Raw genomic sequence first — 18,668 nt, forward strand, 5'->3', positions numbered from 1 at the left:
CAATGATGAGCTGAGTATTTAACTCTAGCACTGCCTGGCCCAGACTAAACTAGGCCAGAGTGCTGGGCCAGGGTCCAGAGGGGTCTCTAGTGGAAGGGTAGGGAGATGGGGGGCCAGCTGGAGCAGCCAACATTCAGGAACTTTTTTTTTTTTTGGATGGAGTCTCGCTCTGCTCTAAGCTGGAGTGCAGTGGTGAGATCTTGGCTCACTGCAACCTCTGCCTCCCAGGTTCAAGCGATTCTCTAGCCTCAGCCTCCCGAGTAGTTGGGACTACAGGTGCATACCACCATGTCTGGCTAATTTTTGTATTTTTAGTAGAGACGGGGTTTCACGATGTTGGCCAGGCTGGTTTCGAACTCCTGACCTCAGGTGATCCGCCCGTGACGGCCTCCCAAACTGTTGGGATTACAGATGCGTGCCACTGCACCTGGCTGGAACTTTTGAACCAATAGAGAAATCGCTTCACATTTTTTTCATCACCACAGTGATGTTGACAGCTGAACATCAGCTGTGGGGCTAGAGAATGCCTCCTCTTACAGAAAAATAATATGTGTCTTTTTTTATATTCTTAAAATATTTCTGGAAGGAGATACAAGAAGCTTAGCAGTGGGAAACTAGGGCCAGGGAAGAGCGGGAAGGCTTGGTTTTGTCAGTATGACCTTTAGCCACATTCAGGTTATGTCACTACATGCATAGGTTGCTGCAAAGTTTTTATTTCTGAATTCCAAAAATCAGAGCTGCTGCCTGCGCCCGCAACACAGCAGGGCAGCTGCCAGGAGGGTCACATGAGCTCATGGTGACAAGAGGCCAGGCAGGACCTAAGAGGACAGGCTGGGAGGCCCAGGTCCCCATTGCAGCCACAGTCTGAATTTGTGTGCCAGCTGCCCAGCTGCGGAGTCATGCAGGCCGGGGAATTATGCAACCATGGTTGGGAAATGCGGCGGGGTGGGGGTGGGAGAGGCCCAAGACCCTGTGTCAATAGGCCACAAGAGGCCCGGCTGTTTGCAGCCTGGGTAGACAGCCAAGCTACGCTCCATTTCCAGCCCTTCCAATCCGGCCCTGGAGCCAACAATAGCTCCTGGGGCCTCCCACAGCGCCAGAGACCAGAGGACAATCAGACCCAGAGGCGGCCCTGGCTCAGCCCTGAAACACCTACAGGTCTTTCTTTGGAGGGCTTGGTTAAAAGAATCATAGTTCACGCAAACAATGAAACATTACGCAGCCTCTGAAAAGGCGGAGATCCACCTACATACTTGTTACAGGTCGAATCATGTCTACACCACCTCCTCCTAAAAAGTATGTTGGGGATCTAAACCCCAGGACCTCAGAATGTGACATTATTGGAAACAGGGTCATTACAGATGTAACGAGTTAAGATAAAATCATACCAGAGGCGGGTAGGAGGCCAGGTGCGGTGGCTTATGCCTGTAATCCCAGCACTTTGGGAGGCTGAGGCGGGAGGATCACTTGAGGTCAGCAGTTCAAGACCAGCCTGGCCAACTTAGTGAAACCCTGTCTCTACTAAAAGTACAAAAAAATTAGCCGGGTGTGGTGGCGTGCACGCCTGTGATCCCAGCTACTTGGGAGGCTGAGGCAGGAGAATCGCTTGAACCTGGGAGGTGGAGGTTGCAGTGAGCCAAGATTGCACCACTGCACTCCAGCCTGGGGAACAGAGCGAGACTCTATCAAAAAAACAAAAAGGTTGGGGTGGGGTGGGAGTGGGGATTTTGGACACAGATGCACACAGAGGGAGCCGCCATGTGAACACAAAAGCAGAGATCGGGTGATGTGACTATGAGCCAGGGAATGCCAAAGATTGCCAGAAAACCACCAGGAGCCCGGGGAGAGGCCTGCAGCCGATTCTCCCGGGATGAACCACTCTTGCTAACACCTCGATCCTAGGCATCTGGCCTCCAGAACCACAAGACGATCAATTTCTGTTGTTTTAGGCAATAGGTTTGTGGTACTTTGTTAGCCTAAGCAAACTAATGCAGCACTGAAACAGAGCTGCTGTCAAAACATGCTGTTTGGTGAAAAAAGTGGGGGCACAGGCTGGGCGCTGCGGCTCACGCCTGGGATCCCAGCACTTTGAGAGGCCGAGGAGAGTGGATCACCTGAGGTCAGGAGTTCGAGACCAGCCTGGCCAACATGGTGAAACCCCGTCTCTACTAAAAATACAAAAATTATCCAGGCGAGGTGGCAGGTGCCTGTAATCCCAGCTACTTGGGAGGCTGAGTCAGGAGAATTACTTGAGCACAGGAGGCGGAGGTTGCAGTGGGCTGAGATCACACCACTGCACTCCAGCCTCGGTGACAGAGTGAGACTCCATCTCAAAAGAAAAAAAAAAGTGGGGGTGAGCATAGCACCCTGACACGGGGGTGATGAGCTGAGCATTTAACACCAAACAACCAGTGCTACACAGCCTGGGCCACCCTGAGCAGCCCGGGGCCAGCGTCCTGGGCCTTCCCTAGACCCTCAGCAGCCTCCTTCTGGTCTCAGCACCACCCACTCCAGTGTGTCTCTCACACGGCCCCCAAGGGGTCTTCTTGCTCCCAGAGCTGAATTTGTCCAGCCCCTGCTCCCACAGCTCCCCAGCACCCCAGGACAAAGTCCCAACCTCCTAGGCTGGTGTTTGAGACTCCCCACCCCTCTGCAGCTCCACCACCAGAAGTGTCAATCCCTCAAATATACCACCCGTTTCCTGTCTCAGGGCCCTTGCACAGGCTGTGCCCTCTGCCATGAATGCTCTTCCCCCACATCTCCAGTGCTCATTCCCTCACTTCCTCAGGACTTTGTTCAAACATCCCCATCTCAGTCCACCCTCCCCTGAGCCCCTGCTTAAAGCTGTGCTCCTCCCTCCCCCATCTTTCTCCATGGCACTCATGGTCTTTTTATTTTTTTCGAGACAGAGTCTCGCTCTGTCAACCAGGCTGGAGTGCAGTGGTGCGATCTCAGCTCACTGCAACCTCCACCTCCTGGGTTCAAGCGATTCTCCTGCCTAAGCCTCCTGAGTAGCTCAGATGACAGGTGCCCACCACCACACCTGGCTAACTTTTTTGTATTTTCAGTAGAAACGGTGTTTCACCATATTGGCCAGGCTGGTCTTGAACTCCTGACCTCAAATTATCCACCTGCCTCGGACCCCCAAAGTGCTGGGATTACAGGCGTGAGCCACTGCGCCCAGCTGCACTCATAGTCTACTAACAGGCCACGTGATTCCTTATTGAATTGGTTGGGGGCTCTCATTTTGTCAGCTTCCCCAAGACAGAGATGTCTGTGAGTCTCATTCCCTGCTCTGGCCCCAGTGCCTGCACCCAGTAGGTGCTCAATAAACACTTGTGCAAAGAGATCAGGGCACGAATGGCCAGGTCCGTGGCTCTCCGTGGGGTGCCCCCCACCCCTGGCCTCCATGGGGCTCACTCACAGATGATTTCCTCGTGGGTGAATCCCAGGACCCGCAGCGACTCCAGCGTCTCCTGGAAGAGTTCCCGCTCCTGGCCAGGAGAGGATGACGGCCCATTGGTCAGGAACCGGTAGTGGGAGCAGGGCTCGAGAAGGAGGTCGGCTGCAGGGACAATGAGTGGGGTCAAGGTCAAGGGTGGGCTGTGGAGTCAGACTCATCCTGGATTCATCGGTGGCAATCCCAGGACGTGCCACATCCTCTCTGTCAAGTGGGTGGGGGCCTTTACTCACAAGTGTGGTGGGAAGGGTCGGGAGTGGAGTGGGCGTTTAGCACCTATGAGACCACCACTCTCTTTCTTTCTTTTTTTTTTTTTTTTTATCTTTTTTTATTTTTTAGAAACAGGGTCTTGCTCTGTTGCCCAGGCTGGAGTGCAGTGATGCAATCATGGCTCACCACAGCCTCAAACTCCTGGGCTCAAGCAATACTCTCACCTCAGCCTCCCACATAGCTGGGACTACAGCTGTGTGCCACCATGCCCAACTTATTATTATTGTTATTATGTATAGAGATGGGGGTCTCACTATGCTGCCCAGGCTGGACTCAAATTCCCGGGCTCAAGCAATCCTCCTGCCTCGCCCTCCCAAAGTACTGGGATTGCAGGCATGAGCCCCGCCCAGCCTCTACCACTCCTTTTTCTCCCTCCGCAAGGACTTTTGAGTCTCTAGAAGTGCCCAGAGCAGGCAGGGGCCACCGGTTGGCAGAAGCAGTGGGGCTGCAGGCCCAAGTCAGCACAGGCCATGGGATGGCAGGGGCCGGCGCCCAAGGACATGCGGTCTCAAAGGCCACAGTGAGTGGGAACCTGGATGAGGAGGGGCTACGTGGCCGCAGGAGCCAGGAAGCGGCCTGAGCCACCAGGAGGAAGGATCCAGGAGCAGAGGGAGCCACAGGGCAGTGCCAGCCACTGCAAACAGGGGCCAAGGGCGCTTGGGCAGCCAGAGGGCAGGAGGAGCAGGGAGCAGGGACAGGAGGACTCCGGCAAGAGCCGTCGCCCAGGAACCAGAGCAGAGGGGAGCACGAGGCAGCAGGAGCCGAGAAGCAACACAAACCAGCGTCGTCAGGAACCAGGAGGAGCCTCAGCAAAGCCGGAGTCACCCGCCGGAGTGAGGAGAAGCCGCGCGAGAGAGAAGCCACGGAGCTTCGGAAGCGAGCGTGGGCAGGAGCCACCAGGCGGCGGGGGCTGCGTGGCCGTGACAGCGGGCGCGAGCCAGACCCGGGACAGAGCTGGAACCAGAGCGCAGCAGAACCCACCGTGCGACAGACGCCACTACGCAGCGAGAGCAGGGGCTGCGGGAGCCTCATGTGAAGTCGGTGTTTGACAGATATTAGAGCCCCCCCTCTTGCTTCCTCCCCAGATGGGGCCCAGGGGAGACGTGGTGCCCACCCTCTCCCGGGTGAGCAGGGTAGGACGGGGCGGCACTGACCTTTGAGCTGCTCTCCCGCGCCCCCCAGCAGCTGGTAGAAGATGTGGAAGCTGCACTCGTCCTTGGCTTGGCGGATGGCCCGCGACTTCTCCAGCAGGTCTGGACACAGCGAGTCAAGGTGCTAGAGGGGAAGGGACAGCCCCGACGCTGCCAGGCCACTACAGGAGCCTGCCCTGCCCACGCTGCCCCATTCTCTCCTGTGGAGCAGAGGAGTCGTTCACAGCCCAGGCTGGTGACTTTGCCACTAACTGGATGAGCAGCCGTGCTCATGTCACTTAAGCATTTGTGCCTCAGTTTCCTCATCTATCTGTTCAAGGGGCTCGAAAATAACACCTTTATGAGACCTTCCTCTCTCTCTCTCTCTTTTTAGAGTCAGGGTCTTGCTTTGTCTCTAAAAAAACTCATCAACCCTATGGGCGCAGTGGCTCACGCCTGTAATCCCAGCACTTTGGAAAGTGCTGGCAGATCAAGGCAGGCGGATCACCTGAGGTCAGGAGTTCAGGACCAGCCTGGCCAACATGGCAAAATCCCATCTCTACTAAAAATACAAAAATTAGCTGGGTGTGATGGCAGGTGCCTGTAATCTCAGCTACTTGGGAGGGTGAGGCAGGAGAATCCCTTGAACCCGGGAGGAGGAGGTTGCAGTGAGCCGAGATTGCGCCACTGCACTCCAGCCTGGGCGACAGAGTGAGACTCTGTCACAAAAACAAAACAAAACAAAACAAAGAATCCTCATCAACCCTGGATGAGTTGCCGTGAAGATAAATGACTTATTGTGCATGAAGCACCCTGAACAATGCCTGGTTCAAAGTTACCCGCAGGTGAGAATGTCTCCTGCCATTAGTACTCTCCCAGCCTCAGCTTCCCCATGCAGATACATCAGCTCCCACCTTCAACTAGACTGTCACTCTGCATGCTCTCCCTCCTAAGAAAGTCACGTGTCAAACTTACATATTAAAAGGTGGCAAGACTTTTGTTTTGTTTTGTTTTGTTTTTTAGACAGGGTCTGGCTCTGTTGCCTCAGCTGGAGCACAGCAGCACAATCACAGCTCACTGTAACCTCCGCCTCCCCAGCTCAAGCGATACTCCCACCTCAGCCTCAAGTAGCTGGGACTACAGGTGTGCACAACCACACCTGGCTAATTTTTAAATTTTAAAAAATTAAATTTTCTTTATTTTAGTAGAGATGAGGTCTGACTGGCCTTGAATTCCTGAGCTCAAGCGATCCTCCGGCCTTAGCATCCCAAAGTTGGGAGGCTGGGATTACAGGCATGAGCCACTGCGCCCAGCCAAAACATCTTAGAGTAAAACAAAACACCACACACTTTGCTTAACCCCTCTGTGTCCCACACTGATGCACCACCAAATACATATTCGGACTAAGATCAGCTGCAAACCTGAGGTCCATTTCCCAGAAGCCCTGGGGTGTAACCTGCTTGGTTAGATGGGGAGAAACAGGTGGAGGGGCTCCCACAAGCAAAGGTGGAGTGCAGGGAGCACACGCAGGCTGTCCAACCCTGGGGGACAACAGCTCTGAGCTTCGGTTTCCTCCTCTGTGAAGCGGGGGTGATAGTAGCAGCCACCTTGCAGGGTTGCAGACAGGAGGAACTGAGATGTCATGGGGGCTCTCGAGGTGGCGGTGGGCTTACAGTCAGCACTCCAGAAATGCTGGTCACGATGGCACTGATGGTAGTGCCGAGGGGTCAGCCACACAGGGTGGTGCTCCTTACCCGGCAGGCCATCCCAAGACTCATACGATTGGCCTGGGGGTGGGACCTGATTCATGAGCATCAATCTACCGGTGCCTGAGACAGCCGGGACCACAGCTGTGCCCAGGAGGGGCAGCCACACTGCATGGGGAGCATGGACAGGAGAAAGTGAGCAGGTGGAAGCGGACAGAGAAGGCAAATGTGAATATAAGCAGAGGCACGCAGTGCCAGGACAGCTTGGCAGGAAGAGCCATGAGCTCCAAGAACCTGGATATGCAGGTGCCATGGAGAGGTGGGAGCCAAGGGCAAGAGGACCTGGAGGAAGGAACAGCCGTGAGCAGAAAACGGCAGGAGCAGGGGCTGCGGTGCTGCTGGGGACTTGGTGTGGTGACAGCCCAGGAAGCATCTCCCACGAGGCAACAGAACCAACGGGCCGGCTGGCTGCTTCATGCCCTGAGCAGACTTAGGAGAAACCCTTCCCCACTGATTATGGAAGAGCATGACCTTATCAGATGCCTCTGGGATGGGGATGTGGCTTCTTGGCAATTGTTAATGTTATTGATTAGTAACTATCAATCAATATTAGTCAATAATATTAGCATTGATACAGATATTGCTAATTTAATCTGTTTTTTGGACACAGAGTCTCACTCTGTCACCCAGGTTGGAGTGCAGTGGCGCGATCTCGGCTCACTGCGACCTCTGCCTTCCAGGTTCAAGCAATTCTCCTGCCTCAGCCTCCAGAGTAGCTGGGACTACAAGCAGGCACCACCACGCCCAGCTAATTTTTTTGTATTTTTAGTAGTGACAGGGTTTCACCATGTTGGCCTGGCTGGTCTCAAACTGCTGGCCTCAAATGATCCACCAGCCTTGGCCTCCCAAAGTGCTGGGATTACAAGCATGAGCCACTGTGCCTGGCCACTAATTTAATCATTAATTGCTAGTGACAATAGCTTGTTCTTGAGTGCCTGCTATGTAGCAGGTGCCGTGGCCAAGCATTTAACTCCAAAATCCTCCAAACCCCTCTTGGGTAGGTTCTATGTTCCTTCTCCTTCTACAGAGGGAGAAACTGAGGCAGGGAAAGGCCAAGTCACGTACCCAAGTCCCCAGAGTCTCAAAGTGGCAGAACTGGGATTTGAACCCAGGTTGGTACGATTTCTTGGCCCATTCTCTTAATTTCTGCACTCCCAGAGTGCCTGTGTTTTATCGTTTAATTTCCTTTAAACGCCCATATGCCGTCTGAGCAGAAAAGGGTGAACACAGCCGGCCTGAGATGTTCTCCTGGAAAGTCCTGCTGGCCAGGTGGGCCCCTGGCTAACATCTGGGCACCTGGATTTCGGGAGGGTTCCAGCATCCTCTAACGGGATGAGAGGGGTTCACTGGGCCTAAAGGGTTTGTGCAAACACTGTGGTTTACACTGATCACCTGCTTTCCTCCTGGGAGTGTGGAATTTTGGTTCATACTAAGGGTGGGGGGCGGGGGGTGCAGGCGGGGATGTGACCAGCCACCAATGAAAACCCTGGTACTGAGTCTCTCTGCGCTTCCCTGGGACAGCATTTCATAAATGTTGTCCCACCTGGTGTCCTGTGTGCCTCTGCTGGAGAGGGTTCCAGGAGCCTGTGCCTGGTCCCCGGGAACTTGGTCCCACGTCCCTTTTCCCTTTGCTTACACTGCTCTATGTCATTTCACTGTCATGGGTCACCATGAGTGCCACTGCAGGCTGAGTGCTGGGACTCCCCTTATGGCTGAACTGGGTGGACCCCAACCCACCACCCCATAACAAGGCTGTGCTGGCCTCATACACACCAGAAGTCCCACCATCCCCTCCCCATGCAGATGCCGCCTGGGCATCGGGTCCCATCTGAGTAGCAGGTAAGGGGTCCCTGCGGTGGGAGGTGCTTCCCATACTCAGTGCTGTCTGAAAGGCTGCCCCCCTCGGCTGCCATCCCCATGGGCTGTGAGAGGATACAGGTCTCAATGTTGGCGCCCACGATGTACCCGGCAACGTCGAAGTTGATGCGGATGAATTTGCCCTGCGGATGAATTTGACCAAGGTGGGTGGGCTTCAGCAGAGGGTCCCCTTCCCCGCTCAGACCTGAAGAACAGCCCAAACCCCACACCCACTGCTCCCAGAGCTGCGGCTGCCCCCCCAACTTCCTTGCTCCCTCTACCTGAACCCCATCCTATGGTGAGTCCCCAGCGGGGGGCTCCTTGGCAATTCAAGGTCCGGGCCCCTTGGACTTCTTTCCGCAGCCCCCTGGTCCCCAGCTACTCCTCCCTTAGAACCAGGCACCCAGCTTCTAGCCCGTCCTCCTTCAGACCCAAGGATCTGGGCCCCCAGCCCCTCCTCCCTCAGACTCAAGAGTCCAGGGCCCCAGCCCCTCCTCCTTCAGACCCAGGGATCTGGGCCCCCAGCCCCTCCTCCTTCAGACCCAGGGGTCCAGGCCCCCAGCCCCTCCTCCCTCAGACTCAAAAATTCAGGTACCCAGCCCCTCCTCCCTCAGACCCAGGGGTCCAGATCCCCAGACCCCCCTCCCTCAGACTCAAGAGTCCAGGCCCCCAGCCCCTCCTCCCTCAACAGATCCACGTGAAGCCCACCCTGAGGTTCCCAGCTCCGGTATCCCTGACACAGCCAGCACTGCCCACCCCTGGCACTCACGAATCGGGAGGAGTTGTCATTCTTCACTGTCTTGGCATTGCCAAAGGCCTCTAGGATGGGGTTGGCCTGAAGCAGCTGCCGCTCCAGCTCACCCTGCCGGGCACAGGAGATGATGCATGAGGTCAGTGAGAATGGGGCAGGAGGCTAGGCCAGCCCAGCTCGGGCTGTGTCTCCAGCTGGTTGAGTATCTGTGTGTGAGCGGCCTTTGTGTGTCTGGGCATGTGCCCACTTCCCATATCCGGGTCTTGCCCATCTGTCTATTGTGAGGGGAAGAGGGAAGCATCTCCAAGACATATTGTTAAGTGGAAACCAAACCAAACCAAGCCAAACAAAAAAACAAGTTGCAGAACAATGTCTACAATGTTATCCCATTAATAAAAAATGAATTAAGGAAGAAACACCACAAAACGAGACTCTTAAATCCACAGATATATACATGTTTGTAAACATATGGAGAAAGGTCTGCAAGGATGCACACCAAACTGTCAACAGTGTAAGGCACTCCAAGGAAGGGGACTGAGGGGAGGAAAAGGAATTTCATTTAATCTGATTTGTTGTTGTTAGAATGAATATGTACTCATGTGTTGCTTGTAGAAATTCTGGAGTGCAGTGGCATGGTCATAATTCATGGCAGCCTCAAATTCCTGGGCTCAAGGAATCCTCTCACCTCAGCCTCCTGAGTAGCTGGAACTACAGGTAAGCGCCACCATGCCCAGCTACTTTTTAAAATTTTTAGTAGAGATGGGGTCTCACTCTTTTGCCTAGCCTGGTCTTGAACTCCTGGCCTCAAGCAATCCTCCCACTTCAGCCTTCCAAAGTGCTGCGATTATAGGCCTGAGCCACCAAACCCAGCCTAGAATTTTTAACTAAGGCAAAAATCTGTACCACCTATGTAAAGTGTTTCAAGCAGTCTGGCCTATAATAGGCCTTCAAAAAATAGTGGGTTCCTGGCCCCACCAGGCTACTCCTTGGCAGGAAGTCACTCCAAACTTCCCTCCAGCCCCCTCGGTGTCAGAGCCTGGCACACAGTAGGTGCTTCATAAATGGCAGCCTGTGTGTGTCTTCTCTCAGTCCATGTCTTGCTTGTGTTAAGATGAAATGATCTAGCTAGGTGGATGCTTTGTCAAACGAAAAAAGATGCATAAAGTGAAGGGTACATGACTTCTCACACAGAAGAACATGGGACATGCATGTATTTCCCTTGCTACACTGTTCACTCTGGTTGTGTGCACACAGCGTCTGTGGGCCCCGGCTGGACACTTTAGTAGATCAGCAGTAAGTGGCAGTTTTGTTCTCTGGATTGTTTCATGTTGGTGTCTGTGGCCCATCTGCACACACACACACAGCAGGGCCGCCATGAATAGCAGTGGTGGGGCAGAGGGGTCCCTGGCAGGTGGGACCACTGCTGCCTTGGGCCCCGTCTACCAAGAAGATCATGCATTGGGTAGCCGGGAAGTCATTAGGGGCAGCAAGACTCGAGGTGATCCCCTGCTACTCACATAAGACACGGTGCTGACGGAGGCCTGAGGAAGTCACGGGACACGAGACACGGACCAGGACACAGCACATGGAACGTGGACAGGCACACAGGTGAACCAGTGATCTCGGGTGGTGGCATGGGGGGTGGGGGAAGGGGGACTGGGGAAACCGGGCATGTGGAGTAGGGTGGCCTGGGGGACCACACTCCCGGGTTTGAATCCCACTCTACCTCCTTTATTTAAAAATTTTTTTTGTAGAGATGGGGTCTCACTATATTACCCAGGCTGGTCTTGAATTCCTGGGCTCAAGCGATCCTCCCGCCTCGGCCTCCTAAAGTGCTGGGATTACAGGCATGAGCCACTGTGCCTGGCCTCACTCTACCTCTTCCTGGGTGCGTGACCAACAACTGACTCACCCCTCCCATGCCTGGGCTCTCCATCTTCAGTACAGGAAAACAGCACCCACCCCACCCGAGGGGTAAGTAAGGCAGTGTGAGAACAGGGCTTGAAACAGTGGAGGGCACGATATAATGTTCACTTAGACGACAAACCCGGGCATCATGACCTCCTAAAATCAGGCTTGACACAGTAGGTGCTCAGAAAATAAAGCACCTACTAAGTACTAGGAGACATTCTGAGAGCCAGTGAGACCAAGACTGACCCTCACACCTCTGTGTCCCCCTGACTCTGCTTTCAGCCCCACCTCAGGCACACGGTAGGTGCTCAGGTGGCATAGGTGTCCAGGAGAAGGTCCTCCATGAGGGGGAGAGACAATTGTGGGGAAAGCCCAAGATGGAAGGGGCAATGCTGTGGCAGGGCCCAGGGGGTGACCCCAGGCAGGGATTGCTTACGGGGACACCCGGCTCCTTCCTGCCCTTCGGCGATGATGCCACGTGGGCGAGGTACTGGATGACCTTCTTGGTGTTTTCCGTCTTCCCAGCTCCAGACTCTCCACTGTGGGGATGACAAGGGGAAGCAAAGGGGTTGGCAATGACCTTGGGCAAGATCCCCACCTGCCCTGCCCATTCCAAACACAGCCATGCCCCACCCGGACCGCCCCTCCTCCAGGAAGTCCTTCCAGATTACTCACGTGCAGAGAATGGACTGGTCCTCACGATCTGTAGGGGACAGAGTGGGGGAATATGTCATCTGAGAGAGTCTCTAGCAGGGCCCTCTGGTCCCTTACACTGGCCGCTGCATTTTAAAAATTATTCCCAGGGAGTAAGGAAAAGCTTGGGTCTTGATTTGTAACACTCCTGGATTCTAATTCCCCACCCAGCTCAGCCCCTTGCTCGCTGTGTGACCCTGGGAAAGCAGCTGTCCCTCTCTGAGCCTTGATTTCCTCACCCGTAAAATGGAGACAGGCTCCCTCAACTGAACAGAATATGATTCATTCAACAACCTCAACGTGAGACCCTACTGTGTGCTGCCTCATGCTGGGCGTGTGAGATTCAAAGACAGAAGCGAGGTCCTGTGATATAAGATGTCTACCCCAGCGCCCGCCCTGGGCCTAACACAGCCATTCCACAATCACATACTGACCACCTACTGAGCACCAGGCATGGAAGGGAGTGGGGAACTGGCAAGGTGTGTGCCTCTACAGAACTTCCACTTAAGATGCAGGGGACAAAAACCTACAATCAAATACCGATTAGCACTGGGAAGAAAACTAAATCAGTAATAGAATAAAGCAGTGGTTCTTTTTTTTTTTTTTTTTTTTTTTTTGAGACGGAGTCTCGCTCTGTTGCCCAGGCTGGAGTGCAGTGGCACAGTCTCGGCTCACTGCAAGCTCCACCTCCCAGGTTCACGCCATACTCCTGCCTCAGCCTCCCGAGTAGCTGGGACTACAGGCGCCCGCCACCACGCCCGGCTAATTTTTTTGTATTTTTAGTAGAGATGGGGTTTCACCGTGTTAGCCAGGATGGTCTCGATCTCCTGACCTCGTGATCCGCCAGACTCGGCCTCCCAAAGTGCTGGGATTACAGGCATGAGCCACTGCGCCCAGCCGAAGCAGTGGTTCTTAAACAGGGTAATTATGTCCTCCATTCCTGCCAGGAGACACCTGGCAATGTCTGGGACACATTTTTGGTTATTACCCTGAAAGAGGAGAGTTCCATGGGCACTGAGTGGGTAGAGGCTGGAGTGCTGCTAAACATCCTACAATGACCAGGACAGCCTCCCACGACAAAGAATCATCCAGCCCCAAATGTCAGTAGAGCCAGGATTCCAAAACCCTGATGTTAGGTAATAAGAATCGACTTGGGGGAAGGAGCAGGGAAGGCTTCTCAAAGGAAGTGGCATTTCAGGCAGAGGGCACAGCCAGGGGAAAGGCTCTGAGTTAGGGATGTTTGAGAGACAGAAAGGCCAGTGAGGTTGGGGGATGGGGCAGAGATGGCAAGTGGTGCGATGGGTTTTAAAGCCATGATCAGGCTGGACTCAGTGGCTCATGCCTGTAATCCCAGCACTTTGGGAGGCCGAGGCTGGCAGATCACCTGAGGTCAGGAGTTCGAGACCAGTCTGGCCAACATGGTGAAACCCCGTCTCTACTAAAAATACAAAAATTAGCCAGGCATGGGGGCGCCGCCTATAATCCCAGCTACTTGGGAGGCTGAGGCAGAAGAATCACTCGAACCCGGGAGGCAGAGGTTGCAGTGAGCCAAGATCGTGCCATTGCACTCCAGCCTGGGCAAGAAGAGTGAAACTCCATCTCTAAATAAATAAAGCCACAATCAAAGGGTCTGAATGTTTTTTTAAGCAGGACGGGCATCCTCTGGGTGTCTTCCAGCCAGGGAGTAAGCTGCGTCCAGTAGGACCTCAGACTTGGCCGCCTGGTATGGGGGACCATATGCACACAGGTTCACCGACCGGCTGCCTCTCTGACTTGCTGCGTGACCTTGGGCCAGTCTCTGAGTTGCTTTGTGCCTCTGTTCTCCCATCTGAAAAATGGGGCTCAAAAGAGCTTCCATCTCACAGGGCTGTAGTCAGAATTCAGAATGCTCAAAATGCACTCAGCACAGTGCACGGCACAGGAGGAAATACAACACACAGTGTGACATACAGGGAGGCGGTGGCCAGGGGCCCTGGTTCGAATCCCACCTCAGCATACACCCACCAGTGTGACCATAGGCAATGACTGTTTTGCTCTGTGCCTCAGTTTCCCCACCCAGAAATCAGGGACAAGGAGATAACCTATTTTATAGATTTGCTATGAGGTTAAATGAATTAATCCAGCAGAAACTGATAGGTCTGCCAGGAGAAATAAGTGAATCCACTATTCTACCTGGAGACTTCAGTATTCCCATTTAATACTCCCATTTAATATGCATATTAAATAAGCATATTAGGCCGGGCATGGTGGCTCATGCCTGTAATCCCAGCACTTTGGGAGGCTGAGGTAGATGGATCACCTGAGGTCAGGAGTTCGAGACCAGCCCGGCCAACATGGTGAAACTTGGTCTAAAAATACAAAAATTAGCTGGGCATGGTGGCATATGCCTATAGTCCCAGCCACTCGGGAGGCTGAGGCAGGAGAATGGCTCGAACCCGGGAGGTGGAGGTTGCAGCGAGCCAAGGTCATGCCACTGCATTCCAGGTTGGGTGACAGAGTGAGACTCTGTCTCAAAAAAAAAAAAAGCATAATATGTTTACAATATTATGCTATTTAATATACCATTTAATTTAATATGTTATACTATTTAATTTAACACATTATTATACTTATTGAATATGCATATTAAATAGGTATAATTTATTAAATCAACATTACACTTACATAATAATAAAATAAATATATATAAAGTATAATAAAATAAAAATGAAGTATAATAAAAATAAAGTGTAATAAAATAATATACTTATTGAATATGCATATTAAATAAGCATAATATATTCACAATATTATACTATTTAATCAAATATATAAATTTAATAATTTGCTCATATTTAATATGCATATTCAGTAAGTATAATATATTCATATTCAGGCCCTGAGGTAGGACTGAGTTAGGGATGTTTGACAGACAGGAAGGTGGGTGAGGCTGGGGTGTGGGACGGAAATAGCGAGCGGCACAGATGGGTTTTGAAGCCATGATCGAAGGGTCTGAATGTTGTGTACTATTGCATGCGGTTTTTCCTTTTTTAACAAAAACTTTTTCAATTTTTTTGTAGAGACAGGGTCTTGTTATGTTGCCCAGGCTGGTCTTGAGCTCCTGAACTCAAGCAATTCTCCCGCCTCGGCCTCCCAAAGTGCTGGGATTACAGGTGTGAGCCACCGCCCCGGCCTATTATATGTTTTATGATGTAAATAGATATAATTTTTAAATGTTTAATAGATATAAACAAAAAAATACTAAATATCTATTAAAATAGATGATATATAGCAAATATATAATAAGGGCATTATATATATAATAGTTAATCATGTAATTTTGCCAGGACTGATCTATGTTGTCATGGTATGAATGGCAGCCCCTTGGATGGATACCCTTGTTCAGTGTACAACCTGCCCAGCTGTACACAACTGCCTTGACCTGCCATCTGTCTAAGGGGCTACATTTACCCCATGACGATGGAGGTCAGATCTACAATTCAACGATAAATGTTGAATGAATGAATGAACCCTCTGGGAATTACTGTCTCAAGGGAAATGTTCGTAGAAGCCCCACACCCAACCAATACTGTTCAGAGAAAGAGTGAACAAAGATCTTTCAAGAATCTCCATACTGTTTTCAATGGTGGTTGTACTAGTTTACATTCCACCAGCAGTGTCAAAGTGTTCCCGTTTTATCGTATCCACACCAACATGTTATTTTTTGATTTTTTAATTATGGAAAACAGTATGGAGATTACTTAAAGAACCAAAAGCAGATCTATCATTTGATCCAGCAACCCTACTCTGGGGTATCCACCCAGAGGAAAGGAAGCTATTATATGAAAAAGACACTTGCACACACATGTTTATAGCAGCACAATTCACAATTGCAAAAATATGGAACCAGCCTAAATGCCCATCAACCAACGAGTAGATAAACTGTGATATATATATATATATGAGTATTCCATGGTGTGTATACACACACACATATATATCCCATGGTGTGTGTGTGTGTGTGTGTGTGTATACACACCATGGAATACTCATATATATATATATATATATACACACACATATATATATACATATATATATAGTGAGAGAGAGAGAGAGGGAGAGAGAGAGTATATATCCCATGGTGTATATATATATATATATATATATTTGTTATATATATACACCATGGGATATATAGACACACATACACCATGGAATACTATCCAGCCATAAAAAGGAATGAAATAATGGCATTCACAGCAACCTAGATGAAACTGGAGGCCATTATTGTAAGTGAGGTAACTCGGGAATGGAAAATCAAACATCGTATATTCTCACTTAGAAGAGGGAGCTAAGTTCTGAGCATGCAAAAACATAAGAATGACACAATGGACTTTGGGGACTCAGGGTGAAGGGTGGTGGGCGGGTGGTGAGGGATAGATTACACATTGGGTGCAGGGTACACTGCTCCAATGGCGAGTGCACCAAAATCTCAGAAATGGCCACCAAAGAACTTTTCCATGCAACCAAACACTGCCTGTTTCCCAAAAACTATTGAAATAAAAAATAAATTAATTTTTTTTTTGAGGCAGAGTCTCACTGTGTCGCCCAGGCTGGAGTGCAGTGGCGCGATCTCGGCTCACTGCAAGCTCCACCTCCCGGGTTCACGCCATTCTCCTGCCTCAGCCTCCGGAGTAGCTGGGACTACAGGCGCCCACCACCACGCCTGGCTAATTCTTTTTGTATTTTTAGTAGAGACAGGGTTTCACCTTGTTAGCCAGGATTGTCTCGATCTCCTGACCTTGTGATCCGCCCACCTCGGCCTCCCAAAGTTCTGGGATTACAGGCGTGAGCCACCATACCTGGCCAAAAATAAATAAATTTATTTAAAAATTAAAAAGGAGGCCAGGTACGGTGGTTCATGCCTGTAATCCCAGCACTTTGGGAGGCTGAGGTGGGCATATCACTTGAGGTCAGGAGTTTGAGACCAGCCTGGCCAACATGGTGAAACCCCGTCTCTTAGCCAGGTGCGGTGGTGCACGCCTGTAGTCCCAGCCACTTGGGAGGCTGAGGCACAAGAATCACTTGAGCCCAGGAGGCAGAGGTTGCAGTGAGCCAAGATTGTGCCACTGCACTCCAGCCTGGGTGACATTGAGACTCTGTCTCAAAATAATAATAATAATAATAAAAGAGACGATGAACATGGAGACAGGTAAAAAGACTCTAGGACCTAGCACCTCACCCACTCAGGCCTCTACTTGTGTTCCCTCCAGCCCCCTAAGAAGCCCCACAGAGTCAAGTCCGCAAGCTTTCATTTGACCTGGACTCTGGCTTCCGGCAGCCCCAGGTCAGGCCCCCGTTGAAGAGCCGCCTCGCTGGCCTACAGCCCCACCCAGCACTCACCCTGCAGCATGCTCCGATAGGCCCCCTCGGTCACTGCGTACACGTGGGGTGGCACCTCGTGGCGCTTCTTGCCCCGGTACATCTCCACAATGGCTTCTGTGTAGATGGGAAGCTGCTTGTACGGGTTGATGACCACACAGAAAAGGCCGGAGTACGTCTGCAGTGGGTGAGAGGGGAGAGGGTCTCAGATGCTTGCCCACGGCCTGAAAGGCGTTATGGGGCGTCTGAGCAGGTCGTGCACTGCACAAGGGCATCTGTACACGGTACGTCTACACCATAACAATGTAGATTTGAATGTTTGTTAAGAGCATTTTCAGGCTGATGGTAGCAAAGAATCTTTCCAAATTGCACAAAGGCACTGCCTGGGTGAGGATTTGCCCTGAGAGAGAACAAGGTCTTTGCAGCCAGCCAGACTCGGGTCACAACCTGTGGCTGCCTGGACTCACACACAGGAAATGACCATGTGCGAGGTGACGGTTGAGGCACTCTTTGTAGCAGCAAAAGACTAGAAACGACCTGAATGCACCTTCATACGACGGATTCCTACAAAGCTCTTGTGTATAGACATGGGACTATCTTCAAATCAATATCAAGTAAAAGGAGATGAGTTGAGGACTGTGTGAGGAGTTACCATTTGCATTAGAAAGGACGGAAGAGGAGGGCCGGGCACGGTGGCTCACGCCTGTAATCCCAGCACTTTGGGAGGCCGAGGCGGGCGGAGCATGAGGTCAGGAGTTCGAGACCAGCCTGGCCAGCATGATGAAACCCCATCTCTACTAAAAATACAAAAAAAAATTAGCCAGGTGTGGTGGCACATGCCTGTAGTCCCAGCTACTTGGGAGGCTGAGGCAGAAGAATTGTTTGAACCTGGCAGGCGGAGGTTGCAGTGAGCCGAGGTTGCGCCACTGCACTCCAGCCTGGGCGACAGAGCAAGACTCTGTCTCAAAAAAAAAAGAAAAAAAAAAAAAGAAAGGATAGAAGAGGAATCTTTTCATATATTTTTATATACTCACTTGAATATGCATGGAATATCTCTGGAAGGTGCCTGTGGTATCTGCAATAACCGAAATGCAATAGGAACATACCTGCGGTTTCTAGTGATAATAGACACATAACAGTCCTGCTGACATGACCATGCCAATCTTTTTTTTTTTTTCTCTCTTTGAGACAGGGTCTTACTCTGTCACCCAGGCTGGAGTGCAGTGGTACAATCATGGCTCACTGCAGCCTCCACCTCCTAGACTAAAGCAATCCTCCCACCTCAGCCTTGAGAGTAGCTGGGATCACAAGCGTGTGTCAATCCACTAGGCTAATTTTTCTTATTTTTAGTAGAGACCGGGTCTCACTACATTGCCCAGGCTGCTCTTGAACTCCTGGGCTCAACTAATTCTCCCACCACAGCCTCCCAAAGTGCTGGGATTACAGGCTTGAGCCACCGCACCCGG

At 51.6% G+C, this 18,668-nt stretch overlaps 1 protein-coding gene across 4 annotated transcripts in view; it reads right to left on the reverse strand.

Moving 5' to 3' along the window:
• Window positions 1-18,668, reverse strand: part of MYH14 (myosin heavy chain 14) — a 58,215-nt gene that overhangs the window by 26,865 nt on the left and 12,682 nt on the right. For 3 of the 4 annotated variants that reach the window (XM_032169015.2, XM_032169012.2, XM_032169013.2), the window contains exons 3-10: window positions 17,224-17,380; window positions 11,821-11,848; window positions 11,582-11,684; window positions 10,752-10,775; window positions 9,253-9,345; window positions 8,563-8,626; window positions 4,885-4,983; window positions 3,425-3,565 (exon numbers count right to left, since the gene is read on the reverse strand). In XM_032169015.2, coding sequence (XP_032024906.1) covers window positions 3,425-3,565; window positions 4,885-4,983; window positions 8,563-8,626; window positions 9,253-9,345; window positions 10,752-10,775; window positions 11,582-11,684; window positions 11,821-11,848; window positions 17,224-17,380 — 709 coding nt within the window. The remainder of the gene's footprint in view (window positions 1-3,424; window positions 3,566-4,884; window positions 4,984-8,562; window positions 8,627-9,252; window positions 9,346-10,751; window positions 10,776-11,581; window positions 11,685-11,820; window positions 11,849-17,223; window positions 17,381-18,668) is intronic. The other variant, XM_032169016.2, reaches the window with a different exon arrangement.

This window comes from Hylobates moloch, unplaced genomic scaffold (genome assembly GCF_009828535.3).
Source record: "Hylobates moloch isolate HMO894 unplaced genomic scaffold, HMol_V3 SCAFFOLD_12, whole genome shotgun sequence".
NCBI lineage: Eukaryota > Metazoa > Chordata > Mammalia > Primates > Hylobatidae > Hylobates > Hylobates moloch.